The sequence below is a fragment of the Macadamia integrifolia genome, chromosome 7 (assembly GCF_013358625.1).
Source record: "Macadamia integrifolia cultivar HAES 741 chromosome 7, SCU_Mint_v3, whole genome shotgun sequence".
NCBI lineage: Eukaryota > Viridiplantae > Streptophyta > Magnoliopsida > Proteales > Proteaceae > Macadamia > Macadamia integrifolia.
Window position 1 is genome coordinate 7,354,009 of NC_056563.1, and position 25,724 is coordinate 7,379,732.

A 25,724-nucleotide genomic window follows, 5' to 3' on the forward strand; every position below is an offset into this window, starting at 1 on the left:
AAAAAAAAAAAAAGAAGACGACTTGCAGAAGATCATTACCTTTTCACTAGCCATAAAACATATTCTGTCACCTTTCTTTATAGCCCCATCAATTACTCGAAAATATACAACAACGCCTCTATATGGATCATAATAACTGCACAAGAGGAAAATCCTATAACTTAACAGGAACAAAAACAAAAAAAACAAAACAAAACAAAACAAAACAAAACAAAAACAAAAACAAAAACAAAAAAAAACAGAAAGTCATACAGAAATTATTAACATGACAAACGTAAAGCATTCATAACACATGAACAGAAAAATGTATCCTGTGAATTGCAAGAGTATAAGTTTTAGTGTACCCTTTTTATAATAATAAACAGAAATTTGTTGAAAAAAGAGAGCAAAAAATACCAAAAGAAAAAGATATCTCCTCTAGAGATAACAAGAACATCTAACACAGAAAACAAATGTATCCCTGCACACTCCACCGCTCTCAAGAAAACCAACCAAGCTGATTCACTAACTGATCCATCGGAATGTGATATTTATATTGGGACGCAAAAATGAGATAATCTCCAAGACATAAATCTATTTTTGCTCATTCACCCAATAATAATGCCAGTCTCCTTCTACAGTGAAACTTCCAAATAGTTCCTGAAGATGGGATAAAATCTCAGCTCCAACCTTTCACCAAGTCCACTAAGCTCAATGCAAAGGATAAACTACAGCCTTGCTAGTTCCTGAATATATTTCTACCTCCTCGCCTTGATCAGAAAAGATCCTCTGCTCCCATCACCATGTTTCTCCCTTTCACGGCGCCACCACCATCCCTGCAGACCAAACCCTTTTACCCCCCATTCGCATAACCTCCTCTCTCATCACGAACCCCTCTCTTCTACCCCCTACTCTCTCTCTCTCTACCTCCCCAAGTGAGGGGCCCCACCCCAAGTTCTAGAATCTACCACCTTCAAACCGTGCTTGCCCATCACAGGCCAAGGCCAACCATCTTGGCCCACCCCTCTTAACCCGGTCACATCCCTCAACCCGGTCCCTTCTCTTATTAACCCATCCCCTTCCCCCACCAGTTGGATACCCTTGCTGGCCTCATCCTTAACCCATTGAGGGTTTCTCCCTCGCCCACTGGTCTCTGTGGAGATCTGCATCTCCCCTCTGCTGCAAAGGCTACCCCTGCTTCCACTGTTGTTGCTCCAACAGTCGTTGCTCGTCCGCCCTTCCATGTCGGTGAAGAAGCTCAAGTCCCCTGTGCCCCCCAAGCCCCTCCTACACCTTTCCCATCTGCTCCTAGTACCGTCTCTCCACCAGCCATCACCCACAAAGATGTGCCTCAAATCCTCTAGTCCTTGCAGACCCCTCTAGCGACCTCGTCATCATAGTTACCATGGCGCCAAGGCAAACCAAGGCGTTAGAGGGCCGCCTAAGTGCGTAGGTGACAAGTCGCCAGCTTTAAGGCGACCTAGTGTTATTTTTTTCCCCTCTTTTTAAACATTATTTAGTATGCTACATATATATACCTTTTATCATAAAAAAATCAACATTAAGCTGCATCAAGTCATCAAGAATCAACATTGAAGCCAAATCAAATCATCAAGAATCAACATTAAGTCATAAGGAAATCAACATTTAGAGAAATGTTCTTGTTTTATAATAAGTTTGACAGGTCAAATGATTTTATTTTTATATGAGACATTTTGCATTAAGTAGAGCACAAAACCAGCTTTCCAACAAGTCTAAGATTACTTAAATCTGAGTTTTAATGACAAAGTTATGTTCCAGTCATACTTATTTCAAAGTGCGTGATTCCCGTTAAAATCTCCTAAATTAAAATAATTTTATGGATATCAAAACAAAAGATTATTTTACCGGGCTTTTGGTTTTTAGCAATGTTTCACCAATGATAAGATATATAAAATTTTCAGAATTGAGAAGAACCCCAACATTAGCAGGTACAGAAAAAGTTGAAAAACCCCAGCATTTGAAAGTTGAAAATCGTAGGTACAATCAAAAATTCAATTTTTGTTCTTGGAGTGGGGGGTTGACATTTCATTCTTTTAAAACTTTGATTTTTAAACTATTTTTATTGGATTCAAATAGGGGATATTTGCTTATTTATGAATAATATCTTAAGAAATGATATTTGACATAAATATATGACCTTGCCTCCAAGAAGTAACAACTTGGTCCAGGCCAAGAACAAAAGCATTGCCCATCAGCTAAAAAACAACTACTCGGCCCAGCCATCTCCTCTTAAGGAATACCAACGGCGTCAAAAAAGTAATTCTTCTGACCAGCCACTAGCGGCCCTCTTCTAGCTCCCAAAAGCACTCATTGCCACACCCCCTCCCTCTCAATGACCCCTTGGACCATCCAAAACATCTGGGTTTGAACCTCTCGGTCAAACACCAGACATCAATCTCCTCAGGTTCATCTTGTCCAACGAATGCGTCATCAGTCTTTGCCTAGGGCTTTTGGATATAACAGTCTATTAATGACTCTGCGGCTTCTCGACGCGGACTTTCACCGAGTTGACAACTTGTAGTCGGCTCAACGACTTCTTAACATGGTCTTTTTCCAAGAATCCTGGATTTTTGCACTTGGCTACCACGTTCATTTCAATGTCGATGCCTACTCAATGCCTTCTAAATGCGTCATTGTTAATGGAGCTTGACCAACTTAGGTCTTCTCATCCAGATCAAGAGGAGGGGCATGGTAGTGACTTGGCTTCTCTCGCACCTGAGCTCGGCTGATGTCCTGGATGCCTCTGACATGACATGGGCTAAATGTCGGAGTTCTTGTTGTTAGGCATTAAATTGCTCCACTATCGCTAGATTGGAGGGGCAGGTTGGTCCTCGACATGGACCTGGTTGTTTGTTGGAGGCACTCCACCACCTTTCATGGGTTCAGAACTGTTGCAATCTTTTTGCTACATATCCTGGTGTTCTTGAGATGGAGAAGGCATAGGAGGAGGAGCCTAGTTGGAAGGGACATTCCTCGAGTACCTTTCGACATTGCTACAACTCACGCAGGATATAGGATTTTCTTTTTCCCACAAACAATGCTAATCTATTGCCATAAATTTCTGTTTGGCCAGACCTGCACATAGAGAGGGAGAATTGATGACCGAAGGGAGTTCTAGTAGGGGACTCTCTGATGCTCTGCGTGTGAGTTAGTGTACCTGGTTTTGGGTCCATTTCCCTCTTTATCCCAGAGTCTAAACGGTTCTGCGGTTTGGTTGACCGTCCACCTCTACCATCGTGGGTGGGCCTTGAGCCTTATTCCTAGCATTAGACGTGAATGGAGAGTCGTGGGTAGTTTCCACTTTCGTGGCGGTTATCTCTTTGGTGGTAACAAAGATAACAGCTCTTTAATGAGTGGAGGTCAGTAGGAGTCTTTTGTGAGTCCACGTGTCGCCCTCCTAATGGTCGGCTATATTTGTGCACATCACTCTACTAAGGATTTTGATGACCTTGTTGGGTTCCAACATTTAGGAAACTCTCTATGCCTTCTCCCATATAACTAGATGTTGACTATGTATTTTTTTTGTTGACTGATTAGCATATTTGCCTTCTCTTTGTATTTCCCTGTGTAGCATCCATGTTGTGTGCCTTAGCATTTTGTTTTGCTCTTGATTTGATACATATTCATCAGGTTTTGCAGCTGGCATTTCAAACACCTATAGAGCCCATCAATCCTTAAGGTTGATCTGGATCTACCTAACCAATTAAAGGCCAAACCTGTCCCCAAAAAATTCGGGTCAAAGTGAAACCAGCCATTTAGAGGAACATATGAAGCATTCAACATCTTTCAGATAAGGAAGAATGCAAATGAGGTGTCACTATGGTGGAAGAATTCTAACTTCTAAGTAAAATCCAAAGTGCTAGAGATGTCACAAAATATCTCTACATTACTTTGTGGTATTTTGCAAAGAGGTCCTCAACACTTATTGTCATGCCAACGGCATGCCAAAATTAGGATTTGAACCAACATAGTGACTCAGTTTCACAAATTCCTTGACTTTACAAGTTCAGTTGATTCAGTCCAAGCTATAAAAGAAAACACTTAACGCACCTTACACGAGTAATGTGATGCAAATGAAGGGAGACTGTGCATATGCAAATCGAATATAGGGATCAGCTATCCCAAAAACGTGCAAGCGGGTGGAAGCCCAGCAAGACTGCAGCCGAGTGTAGTACCAGCAGTGTTTTCTGCAATGTGGCAAATCAGCTGGCACGCAAATTTTTTTTTTTTATTTATTTATTTTGATAAATAAATGTATTCATTACCAAGCAAAGAAAAGAACATACAAGTAGAAGGGAGAAGGGGGGGAGGGGAGACCAAGGCCATGCCCTTACGGAAGGCAGAAAAAATTAGTCACAGGGGAAGACCCCAACCAACATACAGCTAAGAGGAACTAAGGGGGCACATCAAGGGGGTGATAGGAGAGAAAGAGGGAGACCCCAGGAGGCAACAGTGAGCCTATTCCTTGGGTATCAATAATCCTACGGTGACGGATGCACCCAAGCTTGGAGCTAACATCAAAAATTCAAAATAGATGGTTTTCCAAATTTTCTCAAAAGAGCGAGAGTTGGAAGTGCATCTACGAAGATTGCGCTCCATCCAGAGATGGTTTACAATTGCACAGAAAGCCAATTTCCCTATCGTGTCACATATGGAGGATCCACCAAAGGTCATATCATCCCAAGACCATTCTCAACTCAAGGGCAGAATACATCTGCGAGAAGGCTAGCAATTGCTGAGAACTTTTTTCCTGACCGTGGAGGAGAAGGGATAGGAAAAAAAGAGATGGTCAGTATCTTCAGCACCATTCCAACAGAGGCAGCAAGAAGGGGAAACTGGAACGTGACGATAGAGGAGGAAAGATTGCGTAGGAAGGCAATTGGAGAGAGCTCACCAAGTAGTGAAGATGTGGCGAGGGATATGACCTTTAAAGCAGGTTAGTTTATGCCAGGGGACAGGGGAGCCCACGACACGAATATGGTTCCAAGCAGAGGCAGAGGTAAATTTTCCCGTAGAGGATGGAAGCCAAGAGATCTTGTCCTCTCTAGCCCGATGACCAGGGTAATGGGGGGAGGGAGGACTAAAGGTCAGCCAGGGGGGCAGGTGGGGATCAGACCCTGGGGCACAAATTTTAGTGATCGGTAGGTCCCATCCTCCCCATGCTAATGTGTGAAATTTCAGCCCTATATTACTCTTCTACTTGCTAAGAAATGTACAGAAAATGGTGAAAAATCACAAAACTTAGAGCACTTCCAGACCATTGAAAATACAAGGAGAAATTACAATACAATGTGGGCCACACAATTTAATGGGGGCCCGAATTTAACATGACCAACACATGGTCCCCTGTACCCATTCAACAGTTCATATTTTCACAAATGGCATGCTATATGGAAAAAATTGGGGGCTGGAACTTCACATCTATGCTGCCTGACCGGCACCCCTTTTTCCATATTTAAATATTAAAACAGTTGAATTCATACATACAAGTTCAAGAATTTCTGATGCTACTAATACAAAATACACAAATAGAGCCAATGTCTCAACATCCACTAGAGTGTAAACTGTAAAGAATATCATGGCATAATAGAACATGAATAGTGTCTTCGAAATTACTTTCCAGAATGCGAAGGTAGATACCTATCAAATATAAGAGCTCTTAAAGGCCTTTCAGCAGTATCCTTGGGCGGGGGAATCCTCTTAACAATAGAATTAAGGATTTCCGTTATACCTATACCCTCCTACAAAGGACAAAGAAAACCAAAGAAAAAGATATTTATGAAATTAATCAATACAGATGTAGAGAATAGGGCACCGGCAGGAAAATAAAAAAGAACTAACAGAACAAATACAAATCCTTGACAAGCTTTCATGTTCCTTCCATTTTAATAGCTAGGCATGATGACACAAATTACACATAATTCAAAGATTGCACGTTGCACTTACCTTAGCTGAGCAGTAAATCGCCTCACTACAATCCAATCCAATCATCTACAACAGACAAAGATGCATAGTTAATATAGAACCTTTTTTTTACAGCAAGTACTTGACTTGTTTCCTTCTCAACAGTATCAAGATGCAATGAGTAGAGCAATATACCACCAACATCTACAACAGGTGGTAAGCATGCAAGAAATAATTCCAGAACTCAATCTCATTTTTGTCCAGTTACTAGAAATTTTCACTATAGTAAAGTGTCCCTCTACGAGTCTGGTATCTTCTCCCTCCCTGCTTCCACTTCTAAATCCATTAAGTCCCTCATTTCTTCTTTCCTTGGAAAGGCTCTAATTCCTCTAAATTTCTCCACCCCTTAAGTTGGTACAAAGTCTGTCTCCACAAATCTGAGGGAGGTCTAGACCTCCGGAAGATTATAGATACTAATTCTGCCAGCATCCTCAAGCTCATCTGGAAGATTGTTACCAAGCAGAATAGTAATTGGGTCTCCTGGGTCTACTCCTGCCCCCTCAAGAATGACTCCCTCTGGTCAACCTCTCTCTTTCTTGATGCCTCCTGGATTTGGCGAATTGGCATAACATTCTTGCCAAAAGGCCTTTAGCCCTTTCGGCTATCTTGTATTCTATAAGGAATTGGTCCTCTACCTCCCTGTGGCTTGATCCTTGGCACCCTTCTAGCATTCTCCTCCCCATAATCACTCCCCGAATCCTCTATTCTTCGGGCCTCTCGAGGATGACCCCTGTCGCCTGCATCATCTCCCTTGGAGATTGGTCCCCTCCCTCTTCCCCTCCCCCTATTGCTGATCTCTGGTCCTCCCTCCCCCCATCCAATTAGAATGTAAGGTTTGTGATTAACAAGGGAGAAAGAGAGAAAGAGAGAAAGAGGAAGAACAAGGAGAAAGAGTTGGAGAGGAAGAAGATGGAGAAGAAGAAGAAGAATGGTAGAATGTGTATTGTGAGTAAAGTCTCACTCACACCAATATATTACTTCACTAATATATTTACATGATATTACACATACCTCCCTAAGGAGGGAAATGAAAATAAAACATATAACGACAAATTACTAAACTGCCCTTAGGAACATAACTAATATCTCTGACACATCCCTCCCGTCCACCAAGGAAGAGAGTACAAAATCACATGGCATCCCTCCCCCACGGGGATCTTCTCCTCTGCCTTCACTTGGAACCATATTCGTACTTCGTCCCCCCTAGTCCCTTGGCGCAACGTTTGCTTGGCGAGCTCTATCCAACTGCCTTCCTACCCAGGCCTTTCTTCTTTATCGGCACATTCCAGTCTCCCCTCGTGTTGCCTTTGCTAGAATGGTGTTGAAGACACTGACCATCTCTTTTTCTCTTGCCTCTTCTCCTCGTCTATTTGGGAAAGGGTTCTCAGCAACTGTTGGCCTTCTAGTAGAAGTACTCCCCTTGAGTAGAGAATGGATCTAGGTAGACATGACCTTTGGCGGCTCCTCCATCACCGACACGACTACGAAATTGGCCTTCTATGCTACCATCAACCATCTCTGGATGGAGCACAATCTCCATAGATGGACCTCCAACTCTCACTCCTTTAAGAAGATTCGGAATGCTATCTACTTTGATGTCAGCTCCAAACTTAGATATATCCCTTAGGGTAGGATTTCTGATAGCGCAAGGAACATGCTTATTGTTGTCTACTAGGGCCTCCCCATCTCTCTTATCCCCCCCGGCATGTATCCCCCCTTGATTGCCCCCTCTGGTTGTTTTCTAGCTAGGGCCCCCCTTTTTGTGTGATTTTGTGCTGCCCCTTGGGTTTGGCTTCTTGGGTTGTGCCCCCTCCCCCCACCCCTTCTCCTCTCTTCTCCTTCCCCTTGGGTTGTGCCCCCCGCCCCCCTTCTCCTCTCTTCTCCTTCCCCTTTGTATTTTCTTTTCTCTACTAGGTAATGAATTCATTTATTCATCCAAAAAAAAAAAAGGGGTCAGCATTTGTAACTCTAATTATCTTGATAGAAAATAGTAAGTCAAACATGCAACTATTGAATGGGAAATAGGTTTTCCAATACCTACTAGTACTAGAGCCCTCACTTCCAAGAGAGAAAGTTCAAATCATCTAGAATAATTTCCTCTAATCAATGTTGACAGTGACCAAACAGAGGATATAAAATTATGCACCATTTGTAGACCTCACACACAAACCTCTTCAATCTCTTGTGAGACACGATCTGGTTCAGCACCAGGGAGATCTATTTTGTTCAAAACCTGCATTAAAACGGAAACAATCATAACCCAAAACCATTAGAGATTCAGAAATTTCCCATTTTCATGAACTCTATATATGTAAGAAAAGGTAAGAGAGTTTAGCCATCTAAATTTGCTATGGTTGAGTAGATTTAGGTAAAAAGAACTAAATCAATGCATCAAACATGAATTGTTGCATGAATTTGTGCATAGATTTGAGAAATTCTTCAGAAAATCGAAAAGTGTTCTTCATGAAATACAAATTATTTTCTTGCAAAAAAAATTGATATTGAGTGGGGAAATTTATGTGTATGACAATTATCAGATCTATTAACATGTATGAGTACAGATATTTCTCTAAATATTTTTTTATTTTTTGCAGATTTAAGGGAAAAAATAGAAGGTAACTTCATGCAAATTAGTTCAATGTATTTTGATAATTACTTGCAATAAAAGAAATGCATCATATATGTGACGTGCTACACTATGATCCGGGAGTAGTGAAAAGTGAGCAAGGTTAGCTAGGGTGTCCCTTGTAAGCGACGTGCCATGTCGACAAGTAGGAAATGGTTCCTGCGCCATGGACGAGTGCGGTAAAGAAGCTAGTCCAAAAGTGTAAAGATTAGCATTTTGGAACATTGGATCTTTAACGGGTAAATGTCTAGAATTGATGGATGTTATGAGGAGAAGAAGGATTAACATAGCCAACTAAATGAGGACACTTCGAGTAATAGTGTCCCAAAAGACTGAATTACTCATCAAGACACCACATGTCATAGATATATATGAAAAATTAGGGTGTCTCAAGATTGTTAGGGTGCAAGGTAACCCAAACCTCCTCTCCAAGCTCCCCATGGAGAAAGGCATTCTTTACATCAAGTCATAGCTCCCCAAGGAGAAAGGAATTCTTTACCTTGGTCACTGTTCACTACACCCCGAAATTAGGGTGTCTGAAGGTTGTTAGGGAGCAAGGCACATGAGGGGATAACCTGAACAGTATTCATCTGCACGTGAGAGGATAACCCAAATAGTATTCATATTGGCCACTGGAGCAAAAGTTTCCTGGTAATCAATCCCATATGTCTAAGTGAATCCCCTTGCAACCAGCATTGCCTTGTACCTGTTCACCATTCCATCCATAGTTTTTAAGGCACTGCTAAGGCGTTGGCGCTGATGCGATCTAGAGATGGTAAGGCAATGCTCCGCCTTACGTGAAGTGGCGCCTTATGGGGTTTTTTTTTTTTTTTTAAACACATTTTAAAATTACTTGATGAAGATTCCAAATATAGATTTTTTATTGGTAGGTGTATGATTTTGTTAACACTTGAGATGTATGGGATCAGCTTTACTCCACCAAAAATAACCAAAACAAACAAAATAAAAACACGATTCACAAACAGGGTTTGGATTTTGTCAAGGGTTTTAAGAAAGGGCTTTGAGAAGGAATCAAGGAACAAGGAAGAACCACTGATCTAGGCGACCATTTTGCTCCGGCAACAGTGAGTTTGCTCCGGCAGCGATGAGCTTCATTCTTCTTTGACAGGAGTAAAAATATAGTGGATGACGTTAGGTCTTATGCACTCATTTTGACATCATAGAGGTAAGTATAAGAAATACTTGTATTTTTTATGTCTTCTTTTCTTTATATTTATAATTTTGTTTCATAATTATGTATTTATATTATGTGTTAATATGTTATGATGATTGATGATTGATGATTGAATATTGATGATTGATGATTGATGATTGATGATTGAATATTGATGAAGATGAACTTAGTTTATTCACTTTATTGATTTGTTTTCTTGATGAATATCTTACATTGGTATGAATATGAATCTTTAATATTTATTTAACATATGAGTAATAGGAGTCAACTAGGATTTGAGCCAAATAGATTGGTTTTATAACAATATTACGCAGGAATGCTTTAGCCAATAAGGCGATGCTTTATGCCCGCCTTATCGCTAAGGCGCTCCGAAAGACCCCCAAACGCCTCCGTCGCCTTACCGCCTTAAAAACTATGGTTCCATCCATCTTTTGTTTAACAGTGAACATCCACTTGCAGCCCACAGGTTTCTTACCTAGAGGAAGTACCAAGTCCCATGTGTCATTCTTCCCAAGTGCCCTCATCTCTTTAACTATAGCATCCTTCCACAATGAGTTGGCTAAATCCTCCCGCCAATGCTAGGGAATGGAAACAGAAGACAAGGAAGACACAAAAATACGGAAAGCATGAGAAAGGGAATTATATGAGACAACAGGAAAAATGGGGTGTGGAGTAGTAGTCCCACAGAATTTACAAATAGCAGTAGGTAAGTTAAGAGTAGGATCATGAGGACGAAAAGACTCACCAAACGGAGTGAGAAGAACTTGGATCAAGTAGTGACAATTAGCTGGGCACAGTGGTGGTGGTAGCATCAACCTGCTTATGCCGAGATCGAATATACGCTTTCAATGGGTTCGGATCCCCTTAACTGTTGTAGCGTCTTGAGTTTCCATGGTGTCCTCCTCCTTGTCCTTGTCCCTTTCAACCAAATGCTTCATATCCCCTTTCAACCAAACATTCCTCAACAAGAGACAGAGAATTGTCCATCGGAACAAATAGTGGCACATCTTCTCATGGTCATGGAGAAGACTTCCCGTAAAGAGGTGCCAGGGAAGAAAAATAAGCTTCAATCTCATATAAAACCACATCAATGGTAACCAACATGCGGAAAGACGGTGGATGGTAGTACTTATAATCATGGTTTAAAGTATCGGTTTGCATCGTACCATATCAACCCATACGCATGGTATCGGTAGCCATCAATATGATACCACCGATATGGCACATGTAATTTTTCAAAATTATTTTGTATCGAAGAGTATCGCCTAATACCCTCCAATACACACGATACTCACCAATACGTCCACTTGAAGCTGACCATTTGATTTTACCATAAGTATCGGTATGTATCAATACGGTTCGATACTATCACTTAAATGGGCAGAATGCTTTTGTAACCAACAGAAAACGATTTTTTGAAGGGAGAACTCCACTTTGCACTTCTTCAAACTCTCTTTTCTCTCAATCTACACAACAAAACAAAATAAGGCTTCTACAAGTTGACAAAAAGTGACTCCAAAGGGCTTCTACAAGTTGTGTGAAGGAAAGATTCAAGCCCTAAGTCAAGGTTTTGAAGAAAACCTCAAAGTTCTTCAAAAACAACTTTTTTGTTAACTTTGGTTTCTTGGACATGTTTGTTGCATGTAGAACATGCATTTAGGTTAAACAAACATTATTTAACCATGAATGATGACAAAAAACAACATTTGTACTCAGATTCAAACTTTTTTCCCAAAAAAAAAAGAAAGAAACTTTCGAACATTCTCAGATTTATTACAACATACTAGCCAAAATGTGTGAGAAATTTATATGTTGTATACAAACAACATACTACAAGTTACAACTCAAATTTTGAATTTTTTCTATATTTTTTTTATTATTTAATCATTTCGAAAATGATTAAAAAATAGGGAAAATACAAAAAAGCTGGAATTTTTCATAAAATCAATGTATGAAACTGGAGTACATTCAGGTTGATGAACACTAAACCCAAAACTATTTTATTCATGCAAAACTGGAGAGGTTAGTGTATGTTCATTACAATATAAAGTTGAAGATGAAATATCTCGAGTTAAAGAAGGGGATTATGTAGATGGTGTTGGTGATGGATTAGTTGAGTGAGGGATGGCAAACAACCATACCTGATCCAGTTATAGAGAACATAATCAGACAAATGGATGAATACGAAACACAACCACTATCACATACACAAAGTAAAAGACCTAGACATTAGTAGCTCTGACGATGGTGCTACTAGGAGGACGAGGCCTGGTGGGGCTTCACCAGGGATAGCAATGATGAACGTGATAGTGGTGATGGTGATGGCGATGGTGGTGGCACTGATGATGATGGTGATGGTGATGGTGAATGGTGGCAGTATGTTCATTACAATATAAAGTTGAAGTCTTGAAGATGAAATATCTCGAGTTAAAGAAGAGGATTATGTAGATGGTGTTGGCGATGGATTAGTTGAGTGAAGGATGGCAAACAACCATACCTGATCCAGTTATAGAGAACATAATCAGACAAATGGATGAAGATGAAACACAACCACTATCACATACACAAAGTACTAGACCTAGATGTTAGTAGCTCTGACAATGGTGATACTAGGAGGACGAGGCCTGGTGGGGCTTCACCAGGGATAGTAATGATGAAGGTGATGGTGGTGATGGTGATGGCGATGGTGGTGGCACTGATGATGATGGTGATGGTGATGGTGATGGTGATGGTGATGGTGATGGTGATGGTGATGGTGATGGTGATGGTGATGGTGAATGGTGGCAGTAGTGGTGGTGGTGGTGCGGCTTCACAATCTTATGTTGGGTTGCAGTTCACATGTGCGGCAGGATACACATGCAACCCGAGTCGGATCATGGTACTCTCCCAAAGCCACAGGCATACAGTCGGAAGTGTAAGCATGGCCTCAATCCACATGATAGTGATGTGCTTATGAGGGACATTGAGTCACTGAGCATGAGTTCGGATCATTTTAGTGCTTCATCAGCACATGGACGATATGCTTTTTTAGGTGCTTTTTTGGGCTATAGACAATGAGGCTTCTTCGGGTATAGAAGTCATGGATGTGGTCAGACCTAACAACATTTCAGCAGTGTACAAACATTGGCCAGTCTAGAGCAGTAGACAAGATTCTACCATGAGCTGGAGTTGCATTACCATAAGTTCGGTCTATGTACAACATCACTCTGGTTGCTCCTTCACCTGAAAACACTTCCAGGCTTCCAGCTATGAGTTTGAACCAGCCAGAAACACTCTATGGTAGTAGACTATTAGTACATGTTAGAAACATCAGTTATACAATTTTCAATTTTTCACTTTGCATGGATCCATTTGTTGTTGTTGCACTTTGTCTTGCAATACATTGTTCTCCTTTTTAGTATTTATATATGATACATTTTATACATTGCTTATTTAGTGTTGTATGCTTCAAAATGTATTTTTCATGTATTCTTAGCATTTCTATGCATAACTTTACCGTATCTTGCAACTCTCCAATACTGATAGTTAAAACCTTGATCACAGGCATAGCCCTACTTAAAAATCCCAACCTCATATCTAGGTGTATCTGACATTTGTAGGGAATTCCATTTGGGCTACCATCAACCACATTTGGATGGAACACAATCTTCGAAGATTGTCTTCCAACTCTCTCACCTTTGATAGGATTTGGAAGGCCATCTACTTTGATGTTAACTCCAAGCTTGCGATGCTCTTCTGTTCTTCTATAACAGCTAATTGTTGTGTCCTGGCATCTGCCCCCCTCCATCTTGCAGCCGTCCCCCCCCCTCTTGGATAGGCTATAACACCCTAATCTGATATTTATACCCCTACTTGTGGACAGGCAAGAAGAAAGAGCAGAGGAAGCCAATGCTGGCATGGCTGGCAGTTGTGGACTGCTAAGAAAGCAGAAGTGACCCCACCTGCTCCTGTTCAGCTTGCCAATATCATTGGGGAACTCATAAGGAGGGATGGACAAAGAGGTAAGTTTAAGTACAAGACTAAGAATAGTAGGAAAAAAAAAATGCGACATGAGGACTTCTCAGGGGGTCACCCATCCTAATACTACTCTCACCCAAGCACGCTTAACTACGGAGTTTTATGGGATTTGGTGCATTAGTGCTGGTATGATCGCACCCACACTGGTAGGTCCAAAACTGGCCAGCCAATTTTGCCTAACAGAATGTAATTTTTGGGTTTTTACACTGTGGAGCCCACCTCTGTTGTGCAAAATTCCCATTATACCCCTATAGGAAGAGACTTAAATGAGGCATGAAATGCATACTTTAGAGGAAGTGAATTTATAGACTACTAGGTATTATATATATATATATAGTATGTATGTAATTTATATGGAAATAAAAGAGGGCAGCCAACTTAAGAAGGCAGCCAAACAAACCTTAGTTATAAGGATTTAAGAGGGCAACCAAACAGACCTTAGCAATACTTGAAGAGGGCCAGCCAAACAGACCCTTGGGGCTGCCTTATATATAAGGGATAATGGGCTGAGATTGCATCAAACGTGACTGCTGTAACAGTAAGGAGAAAAAGACAGAAAGGAGAAGAAGAAGAAGAAGAAGGAAAGAGAAGGAAGAAGAAGAAAGAGAAGGAAGAAGAAGAAAGAGAAGGAAGAAGGGAACTCACTCACCTCAGGCTGCTCTTAGATCAACTCTGCACCCAGGTAAGTGAACTTATTACTGCAGTAAGGTTAATTAGGTAATTTCATGTAGATTGGGCAGCTAGGGTTAGGGTTTTACCCAATTGTTAACTGCCAGGGAATCCCTGTAAGTAGAATAGCTGCCCAGTAAAGAAAGTCCTAATTTTTATGGGCTATTGGGGACCCAATTGGTAAAAAAACCCTATCCCTGCTAAACCCTAGAACATATGACTACTTCTTTTTCAGTAGGGATTATGCAATAAGGGCTGGAATAGGGTTGATTTAGTGGAAATTCTGCCAAAACCCTAGGAACATAATTTTATTCAAGCTGAAATTATGTAATAAGGGCTGAATTAATTAGGTTAGGTTAGTACTTATAAATGTTCATCTCAAATTGATGGCCAAGGCATGAGAAATACTCTAATTCTGCAGTTCTCTTTAAATTCCTACACTATGCCTGCAGAATTAGACTATATTAGTTGTGGGTGTAATAAATTGAAACCCAAAATTGGGTCAACTTGGCATTTAACCTTTTTTTCCTCACTGACCTAAGATAAGTATTGGAAATTCAAAATGAAAAATGGATGCAATTCGGGCACTACAACAAACATGGTACCGGTTTTGACCCAGGTAACCCACCGATTTGGGTTCCTGAAGCCAGATGGGCTATGTAACAGGTTACTAAACCTTTGGACATAAGTTTGAATTTGTTTATATAAGAATTAATGAGAAACATAACCCATGACTGTAGGGTCCAATGTTTGGAATTTCATATGACCTCAAGGACTGTAAGTATGGATGAAACCCCTTCATCCAATGAGGATCTATCAGTGATTCTCTATATCTAATTCTACTATAGAAAAGGTGTAAGAAATCAAGGAATCAATATGTATATAGGAAGGAACAGACAAAGACCTCTATAGGTTGGGTATGGGAATGCTATACTTAAAGCAAGTGGATAAAATGTAGGAATTTGTGACGTACCTAATGATTTAAATATCTGTTGAATAGGGAACATAAGTGACAGTGTGGCAATTTTCTTGAATCCAAGAAGTGAACTTGCCAAAATTGAATACCAAGGTGAGTGGGTGCCCTTCTCAACCCCCATTCTTTTGGTGTGTTTGTTTAATCATGTTTATGCATTAAATTGCTTGTGTATGTGCATTTACATTTACCTGCATTTATTCTTTGATGGTACTATTGTGATGGAATGGGACGGAATGGAAATGAGAAAGGTAAGGCAGGTGAGATGGGTCACATGCAGGTGCCCATGTTTGTATGTGTGATTGAAATGATTGGTTGTGCATCATTTAGAATGCTGGGTTAGGTATCACAACCCCATGTGCTACACCCCTTGTCCGTAGGGGGTTAGGTACGGACTAATCCCGAATTATGTAGCTGCCTGATCAGCAGTGCACTTGTGATGAGTTCTGGGGTATCAGTTAAGGATGTGAGACAGGATACGACATACTGTATGCCTGTGAATATATTTATGATACGGGGTTAGCCGGTGTGGCCTGGGACCCGTACCGGCACTGGCTGGCTCCTGCATGTGGCGTAGCTTGTATACCTGAGGCCCAACGTACAGGGTAGGGTATGCCACCTACGTTGGTAGCACTTATACCCATAGGTGATGAGACCTAGTAATGGATTATGAATTTTGTATAGTTAATTAAATGGACTCATGAGTGTCATTCTCTATGTGTGGAGCATGCATCATAGTTGTCACGGCGCCAAGGCGAACCAAGGCGGTGGAGGGTTGTCTAAGCGCTTAGGCGAGAAGGCGCACGCCTTGAGGCGAACAAGGCGACCAATTTTTATTTTTTATTTTTCCTATTTTCCAATATTATTTAGTAAGCTATATATACCTTGTATCATAAAAAATCAAGATTAAGCAACATCAAGTCATTAAAAATCAACATTTAGCCATATTAAATCATAAAAAATTAACATTAAGTCATATTAAGTTATAAAAAATCAAAATTTAGAGAAATGCTCTGGTTCTATAACAAGTTTGACTGGTCAAATGATATTATTTTTACATGAGACTTTTTGTATCATTTATAATATAAAACCAGCTTTCCAACAAGTCTAAGATTACTTAAATCTAAGTTGTAATGACAAAGTTATGCTCCGGTCAAACTTATTTTTAAGTGCGCGAATGCTGTTAAAATCGCCTAAATGAAAATAATTTTATGGATATCAAAACAAAAAATTATTTTACCGGACTTTTGGTTTTTAGCAATGTTTTAACATGATAGAATTTATAAAATTTTCATAATTGAGAAAAAATCCAGCATTTAAAAGTTGAAAATCGCCCCTATAACCAAAATCCAGTTTTTGTTCTTGGACTGGGGGATTGACTTTTTATCCTTTTGGAATTTGATTTTTAAACTATTTTTATTGGATTCAAATAGGGGGTATTTGCTTATTTGTGAATAATATCTTAAGTAAATGAAATAACAAATATAAAAAGCATTTACTTAAATGATATTTGGCATAAATAAGTGCCAAAACACAAGGCAGTATGAAGTGCAATAAGGCGACTGTCGCCTAGGCCCCAGGCAAACCGCCTGGACGCCTAGGCGATGCCTTGGCGACGCCTTGACAACTATAGCATGCATGAGCATCATTCTCTATGTGTGGAGCATGCATTGCATATGGATGTGTGTGCTTATTCTCCCCCACCCCTCACTGAGCATTACCAGTGCTCACCCCCTTTCCTTTGATCCTATAGATGACGAAGGTGGTATTCTGCCGACTCCCGGCATTGATTATGAGACAATGTCCATGAATCACATGGCCCATATTCCAGAAGATGAACTCGATCACGGACCCGCCTGTGAATGTGACGACTGCGCCTATGGAGGCAAGTACTTCTGAGAAGTAGGATGGACTATTCCTATATCTTTTTGTGTATATATTCCTGTTCTGATGTATATAGTCTACTACAAAGATACTGTAAACTGTGAATATTCTCTTTTTGTAAGGTATGTAACTCTCATCTGCATAATTGTAAATATATCTTATCACTTAGTTGGCACTGGAGCTTAGGTAAGATATTTTGTTTGCTGGACTGTGCATATGTAAAAAAAATAAAATAAAATAAAAAATAATTAAAAAAAAAATCTGATCTTCCGTAGTGTAGTGGTGGTGTTATGATCTGCCCTAGTCTAGATCTTGGAGAAACCAGCTGACTGGATACGGTGAGATGACCAGTGCCGCATGCCTTAGCCTATTGGAGGTAGGGTGTGAAATAGGCTTCTTGTTTTGTTCGCTTTGTTTCTCCTTCTTTGCCCTTTAGACCCTATATATTCTTCCTTTTCTTCTCGGTAATGAATTTGTTATTCTTCCAAAAAATATCCCAACCTTTGAACAAAAAGATATGCCCAACTGAAGCTCCCACACCAAGAACAGCACAAAAGAACCGTATAAACCTAGTGAACTAAAAACCTGCACCTCGAAACCACCCTTCTCAAACAGAAAATCAACTAAACAAAGAAAACACCCAAGCCCACTCAATGCCACCTCTTCCACAGGCTGAGACAACCTAGCTCTGACTTCAGCCTGTAGGTCATTTCCCCTGTAAACCCGCTTCCTTCCCTGAATGCTCTTTCAGTCCTTGAGGTCATGGGGCCACTGAAGTTCAACTATGAAGTTTACTTGTCTTCCCCCTGATCCTACACTTCTCCAGAAAAGTGACTCACCTTCTACATTCTGTTCTCTTTTCCTCCAACCTCTTAAACTAGTTAAAAGCAAATGCCCCTCCCCCAATATAGACTGTGCTCATACACTTATCTCACCACAATAACTGCTACTTTACTGATGCCACAGACATGACTTTCGACCTTGGTAGCATCGATTCCAGCTCCAGAGTCTTACTTACGGTAGCCTCCATATGATCATCTTAACTGGATTTCCCTACGCTGCTCCACTATACTCCCCAATCTCCAAGACTCCAACTCCTCTTCACCAGCCTCTCTGCAGTGCTCATTCCCTGTGAAACACGACATCTGTATCATGACCCAAATCCCTCACATCATTCAGTGAACCTCTGTAAGTAGAAAGTCATTTATCAAATCTCTTGCTGGGAAGAAATCCTCAATGGTTATATGACTTAAAATGCCAATACACGGAATATGACAGACCAAGTTCATCCAAGTTCTCCCTCCTTTGAGGCTTGCTCCTTGTCTCTCTCTCTCTCTCTCTCTCTCTCTCCCCTATATATCCTTCCTCTTGGTAATGAATTTATTTATTCATCCAAAAAAATAAAAAGAGCCACATCCCAATTAGATTGTTCAGCTATAATAGAACTTAGTCAGGCACTCGCACTCTGGAAGCTCAAAAATGAAGAAGTTTCAGGATTCATGTCTGTGGGTTTTGGCTACAGATCAATGCTGGCAACCAACCTAACATTTGTCTTTCAAGTAATTAAGATCACAAATATGCGCTTTAACAAAAGAATGTACTTGAAATAAATAGATGTGCATAAACACATAGATAAATGCATATGGTTGAAAACAAAAGAGTACATGATCAATAAGATTTGCCTGAATAAAAGTAGCATCAGCCATCAAGTGCATAAAAAGTGAACAGGAGATGGTATTTAGCAAGGCCAAATAGTGCAGTTGATCCAAAAGTAAGGAAAAGCTGAAAATAAGATGAAATCTCTGGACAGGAAACAGATGCTGAAAATATTTACCATCTAACCTTTACAGTTTTTTGAGATTTATTTAGCCCATCTTTCTGTTTCTTTTTTTATACTCCCCACCACCACCCCCCACCCCAAAAAAAAAAAACACAGAAAGAGAAGAATAGCGGAGTTAAAATCAATCTTTCCCATTGTCCAGACTTCAACAAGACATCCAAAAAACATATGAAGGAAAAAAAAAATTCAACCTAGAAGCATTTTGTAAATAATACTCCATGCCAAGAACCCAAAAATAATACTTATTGTTGTCTGACAAATAACAAGTACAACCACGAAATTGTTGGCAAGGAAATTTCCGAAAGAAACCAAGTAACACAAACAATGAATGATAAAATATCATATCCATTATTTGTCATTGCTAGCACTTACCAGAATAATTTCAAGGTTGTTTTCTAGAGCCAGAAAAACATTTGCCAGTGTCTGAGCTTCCACCCCCTGCAGCACAGTGCTCATTCAATTTTACTAGCAATGAAGGCTGCATTTATTCACATGAAGTATTCTAATTCTACCAGTTTAGATTCCATAACTCCATAATGACATAAATACAACATAAGCAATAAAGACTGGTGAAGTGAGAGTAATGGATCAGAAAAAGCAAGGAGTTTAGACCATCCCAAACCCAATCCTTCCCCTCACTGGCTTCATCAACTAGTCATATTCTTGCTACAAGAGGAAATTCAGTCATGCCCCTTCAAAACGAAATGTTAATCCATGGAAAATGATTGAGATATATTAAAAAAAATCTTTCTTTTCTCATTTGCAGTCCTTCAATCAATTAAGGCTTACTTTACTATTTTTAATAATTCCATTTTCCACTTTTTTCTGAGACAGGCAATGCTGAAAATCTTTTGTTGATAGAAGAAAGGAAGAGGGGCTTTACCAGGTGTTCAATAAGACAGCATAGATGGGGGTGTAAGTGCAAAAACCACACAAGGAAAGGAGGGAATAAAGAAGAAATTATATCTCAGCTGGCTAGTCCTGAATGATTTCCCACCATTGGACACCTTTCAGAGAAGCAGCCAATAGTATAAACCCTTTAGTGGCCATAGCCCACCTCTAAACATAAGACACAATAACCGGCAATTATTTTAAGTTAATTCCCAGATTTATCATAAAACTTATGAGTCATACTATGAAATTATGGGAGAAGGTCTTCGAAGCTTGCATAAGAAAAAAATCTAGGGCCTCGAGGAACCAATTTGGTTTTATGCCTGGGAAACCACGACAGAAGTGATTTACCTTCTACGAAAGCTCATGGCAAAATCAAGAACCTACAAGAAAGATCTTCATATGGTCTTCATTGACCTAAAGAAGGCCTACGACAAAGTCCCTAGGGAGCTAATTTGGCATGCATTAGAGAAGAAAGGGATGCCTAGTATGTATGTGGAAATAGTTAAAGACATATATGAGGGCATGTTAACTATTGTGAGATCTATGGGAGGTCATAGTAGTGAGTTCCCAACCACCATTAGGTTACATCAAGGATCCACTTTAAGTCCCTATCTGTTTACGCTTATCATCGATGATTAACCAAGAACATTCAAGGAGAGGTTTCACAGTGTATACATTTTGTTGATGATATCGTTTTAGTAGATGAGACAGTGGCAGGGATTAATGATAAAAGTTGGAGTTATGGAGATCTACCTTGGAATCAAGAGGTCTCGAGATAAGTAGAACGAAGACAGAGTATATGGTGTGTAACTTTAGTAGCTTAAGGACTGATCCTGATGTGGTGAAACTTGAGGAGAGAGAGATTCCGCATAGTAACTATTTTAAATATTTAGTAGCTCTAAGCTCAAGGCCTTGGGATACTCCAGTACGGAGGAGTGATCAGATCCAGTGGGAAGGAAATAGAAGAGCTAGAGGTAGACCTAAAATGACCATTGATGAGTTGGTAAGGAAAGACATGCAGAAGCTAGGCCTTGACCCTAGTATTACATCAACAGAGCTATATGGAGGGAAAGGATCCATGTTGCTGACTGTGTTTAGGTGTGGTGGCCCGGAGGTGTTGCATTGCCTTTGTTTCATTTATTTTCTTTATCTTTTCCCCTTTACCCTCTTCTTTCTTTTATCTTTTTCTTTGAATGATCTATGTAGTTGACCCCATTCAGTTGGGAAAAGGCTTAGTTGTTGTTGTTGTTGTTGTTGTTGTCGTAATAAGTATAGGCATTAAATTTTTAAACCCTCCAATAAAGTTCATGACCCATCACAACCTGAACTGGAATTGTGTCTACGATCTAAAAACCTAAACCAATGACCCAAGACCTAATCAGGACATTCCAGCCATAGGTCACCCATTTAACCTTATCCCATAACCAAGATCATAAGATAGATAGTTCACACTAGCCTCATCAAAAGTAAAAAATAGAAAAATAATTAAATAAATAGAAGAAAATTGCACCTGAGAGGCATCCACGACAAGGAGAGCACCCTCACAAGCAGCAAGAGAACGAGAAACCTACAAAAATGGAACATTAAGGTATGACAGCAGCCTGAATATCAGAATCCATTATTTTTGTGTAGGATTGTGATCAGATGAAGTAAGCTTGGAATATGAATTATGAAGCATTTGAAGGGGGTTTTAGAAAGTTCAAATATCATAGTTAGCAGAAAATGGAGAATATAACGCAACATTTACAAAAGACATGAATTGGCTAAGAGCAAGTGAAGCCTAAACATTCTGAAGGACCAGAAAGTATATAGGTGTGCTTGTTGAGACAATGTATTATTATATATGTTTTTGGTGATCTAACTTCTGTTTGTTAGTGAAAAATCCCAATATTATTGCTCATCTAATTACCCTCTCCAAAGTGTCCACAAATGCCTAAAACAAGTGGATGGTATGTTGTCAAGCTACATCAAATTGGAAGACTCGAGCTTGGTCAACATCTATGGCACGAAGTGGCATATGTATTGTAAGACCATAAGCCACCTCAGTAAGCAAATTACTGGCACAAAGTGTCAACAAATATTGAAGATTAAGGCATTTCAGTAAGACCATGTGTGGCATGATGTGGGAATAAACTGGAAGACCATTTAACCACCTCAGGAAGTCCATCAAAGCCATGAAGTTGGTGAGCCAAATGGAAGACTTAAGCTTTACTTCAGTAAGATCATTGAAGAACAAGCTAAGAGCTCAACCAGACAAGTGTCGACATTAACGAAGATTTTCCATGGGAGAGAAAAATTCAGTAATGTTTATAAAGGATCATACATAATAAGTGACTGTGTTTGTGTGTGTGTGTATGTGTGAATGTCTTGGTGTTCAGTAATATTTGTTAACATTCATACTGAAGTATGTGCACGTTGGTGAGAGCGTTTATAAATTTTCTGTCAAATAGTGCAATGTTTCTAGGCTGAAATGTACCATGTGAGTCAATGATGATGCAGAGAATATGTCCATCAAATATGGACTGCTACTAAAATGATCATTCAAATTTGACAGATTTATGGACCAATCTGACTTATCTACCCGCACAAACTCGGTTCAACCCGACAGAACATGCCTTCTGCTATCTGGATTGGCTACACAAATCTGGCTCTGCCAGCCCATTCCAGTGTTTAGAAACACCACACCCTTAACTACATAAGGAAATTTTGAAAATCTATTTCTCTCACCCTCTTTGGAAATCAGAAACCTTAGAATGGTCTTGGCCAAAAAACTACCTATCCCTCCACCCCATTATTTTTCATGCCCACTCTCTCATCTTCATCAGGTAATTTGGGATCCCAACCTCACCAGGAGATATAATGCATTAGTGTGGTAATTAGCGATGATAGGGTGAGCACTTGTGACATGGTACAAAGAAGGATGGAAAATGAGACTTCCCTACCTAAATTGCTCAGCAGACCGCAGAGTGGATGATTCCCCTCAACAATACAGGAGATCTTATCCAATCTTTTAGGATCTTTCTTGGTTTAAATCAGCAGTATCAATATTAAATATAAAAATAATGAATACAGGATTAATGTTTAGGCACCCTGGACGACACAAAACATACAAAAAAGATTTTGAATCACCCTTCCACCTTCGGCATTGCTATCAGCAGAGAGGGAGGGGAAAAAAAAAACTAAAAAGAGAATCAAGGGGACTCAATAGGATTTAATGGCAAAATGTCAGTGCAGGGGGATCCCATAGCACTTTTCTCACCTTATTTCTTCTGTTATATAAACTCTTGGTTCTAATAATATCCTATTACCCTGGAGGGCTAGTTCTTAAAAGATCTTAACTGATGAGCTTGCTACAGAAGCAGAATAGAAAGGGAGTCCATACATCAGCTCTTATCCAATGATTGCCTAGTTGTCTTGTTGCTTGGTTGCATTTTTCTGAGTGTTTGCACCTTGTTTTGTATCCTCTCGTGGACCTGTGGACTTGTTGTTCCCACTTCAGAAACATTTTCAAAAATAAAATAAAATAAAATATTGCACCACATGATAACCGGTGGGGTGAAGATCACATCAATGTGGTATAACAGAATTACTCTACCACAAATGGAAGAATGGGTGTCATTGACCCCTTTAAGATAAGTCTATCATCTCCATATTACAAAAATACCATTATGAGAATATGAAATAAACCGTAGATACCTCATACGAGAAGTCTACATGCCCTGGAGTATCAATTAAATTTAGGCAATATGGCTCATTTTCGAATAAATAGCGCATTCGAGCTGCCTGAAACAAAGTATAAAGTAAATTAGAATATACAAAAACTGCTGACTTTTATTTGCTCTTCCAGAGATCAGGAATACAATTGAAAAGTAAGAAGAACAAATAATGTGATACAATCACCAACAAAAAGAACAGAAGGACAAATATGATTTTGTAAATCACAAGTTAAAGAGGCCAAGAATTGAAAATCCAAAGCCCATCAGGAATGATGTTGAACCCTAAATAACTTTACACAGAATAAATCAATAGGCTACAAGTCATTGGTACAACACCGGTGAAGGAGATTGAAAGGAAGCAGTTTAATACGGAGCTATTAAATATTCAAGTGTCTTTCAGTTTATTTTAACGGTTGCCAAAGAGTTCTTGTAGAGAGCTTTACTTATGGGTTACCTTTTGTAAGTGGACTCAAATAATGGGCCATTAAGCGAGTTTCAAGTAGTCTAATAAAAGTAGACGTTTGGTCCCATGTCTCCAAGTTGGGATTTATAATGTTTTTTTCTTACAATTAGACAAGATAGTTGTGAGGTCCGCATCTGTTTTGTTAAGAGAAAATATTGTACTGCAAGGGCATTATTGTCATACCCTTGGCCCTCGCGGGTTAGGCTATAAGAGCTATAGGTCATGCACATGATACATTAAGTGAGAGCGTATATGTATTTTCAGCATACATTTTATTATAAATAACACAACTACTGATTGGAGAGACATTTGATTCTCTCCCGTCGGTAGCACTCTTCTATTGCTGCTTTCTTCTCTTGGTTTTTCTTCTTCTCCTCAATTATTCTCTTCTCTTTTATTGGTTGTTCTAGATCTGAAACTGTTACATGGTATCAGTGCTTTCAAAACTCGATAGTTTTGATCCCTACTCTTGGTTTGAGAGTCTCATTAGGACTTTCATTTGTGTCTGGTTTGCAACAACCTATGTTGTTTTGTATTTGTATGAAACCCTTGTTAATAAAACATTAAAAAAACTAAGGTTTCTTATGATGGTGGAAACTGATACATCTTGTATCCATCCTGTGAATGAAGCTTCTACACTAATGCTGCTGTAGTGTTGTTTAGATCATGTGCTGAAGACAATACTCCTTGCAGCTCCTCTGTTTTTCCATCTTTTAGCTGCAATCAATGATTGATGACATCTCCTTATCTAACCATTGGATAAAAAAATTAGGGTTCATCCTATGAACAAGGCTCCTCTATTGATCCAAGTTTGGTGCTAATCATATAAGTGGTTTGCTGTACCTTGATAGTCAGTTTGTCACTAAATTCTAGAATTTTAAGTTTAGCTTTGTATTCTCCTATCATACTTTAATCCAGGCGTTGGATTGCCTCAAGTTTTTGGGTTATTAAACTATCATTACTGCCATATACTCAATCTGAATTTTGGCCTCATACGAGGCACTGACGAGCTGCTATTGCTTTCTCCTATTGCTGGTTGGACTTCTCCCTTGTGATTCTCGGTCCTTGTTGGCTGGTTGGCCTTCTCTCTTGCTGGTTGGTTTTCCCTATTGCTGGTCATTCCTTTTATGGTCAGTGGTATGATCTTTTGACTGATCTGGTATTATTATATATTTACTGATTTGGTATGACTGATTTGGGTAGCTGATTTGGTATGATTGTTTGTTGCCGCATTTTTCCAAGATATCTAGTACTAACTCTTGAATATTTCTGTCATGGGCGTTTCAAAACCCTATATTGATAATGTCAATGTTCAAATCACTGCTACAAAATTGGGCGGTGCTTCTAATGATTTACTATGGGCATAAGTTGTCAAGGTTTATATATAAGATGAAGAAAAAGGATATGAACTAGGCTTCCCAACTAGAACTTTACTAGCATCTCGCTAGTCCAACTTGGCATC

General features: G+C 39.6%; 1 protein-coding gene and 1 pseudogene across 1 annotated transcript in view; both read right to left on the reverse strand.

Moving 5' to 3' along the window:
• Positions 1-25,724, reverse strand: part of LOC122084048 (translation factor GUF1 homolog, chloroplastic) — a 77,570-nt gene that overhangs the window by 47,502 nt on the left and 4,344 nt on the right. The window contains exons 3-9 of the mRNA XM_042652051.1: positions 23,780-23,866; positions 21,594-21,650; positions 19,562-19,627; positions 8,156-8,218; positions 5,968-6,012; positions 5,662-5,762; positions 40-136 (exon numbers count right to left, since the gene is read on the reverse strand). Of these exons, the coding sequence (XP_042507985.1) occupies positions 40-136; positions 5,662-5,762; positions 5,968-6,012; positions 8,156-8,218; positions 19,562-19,627; positions 21,594-21,650; positions 23,780-23,866 (516 nt within the window). The remainder of the gene's footprint in view (positions 1-39; positions 137-5,661; positions 5,763-5,967; positions 6,013-8,155; positions 8,219-19,561; positions 19,628-21,593; positions 21,651-23,779; positions 23,867-25,724) is intronic.
• LOC122085265 lies at positions 13,846-13,963 on the reverse strand (annotated as a pseudogene).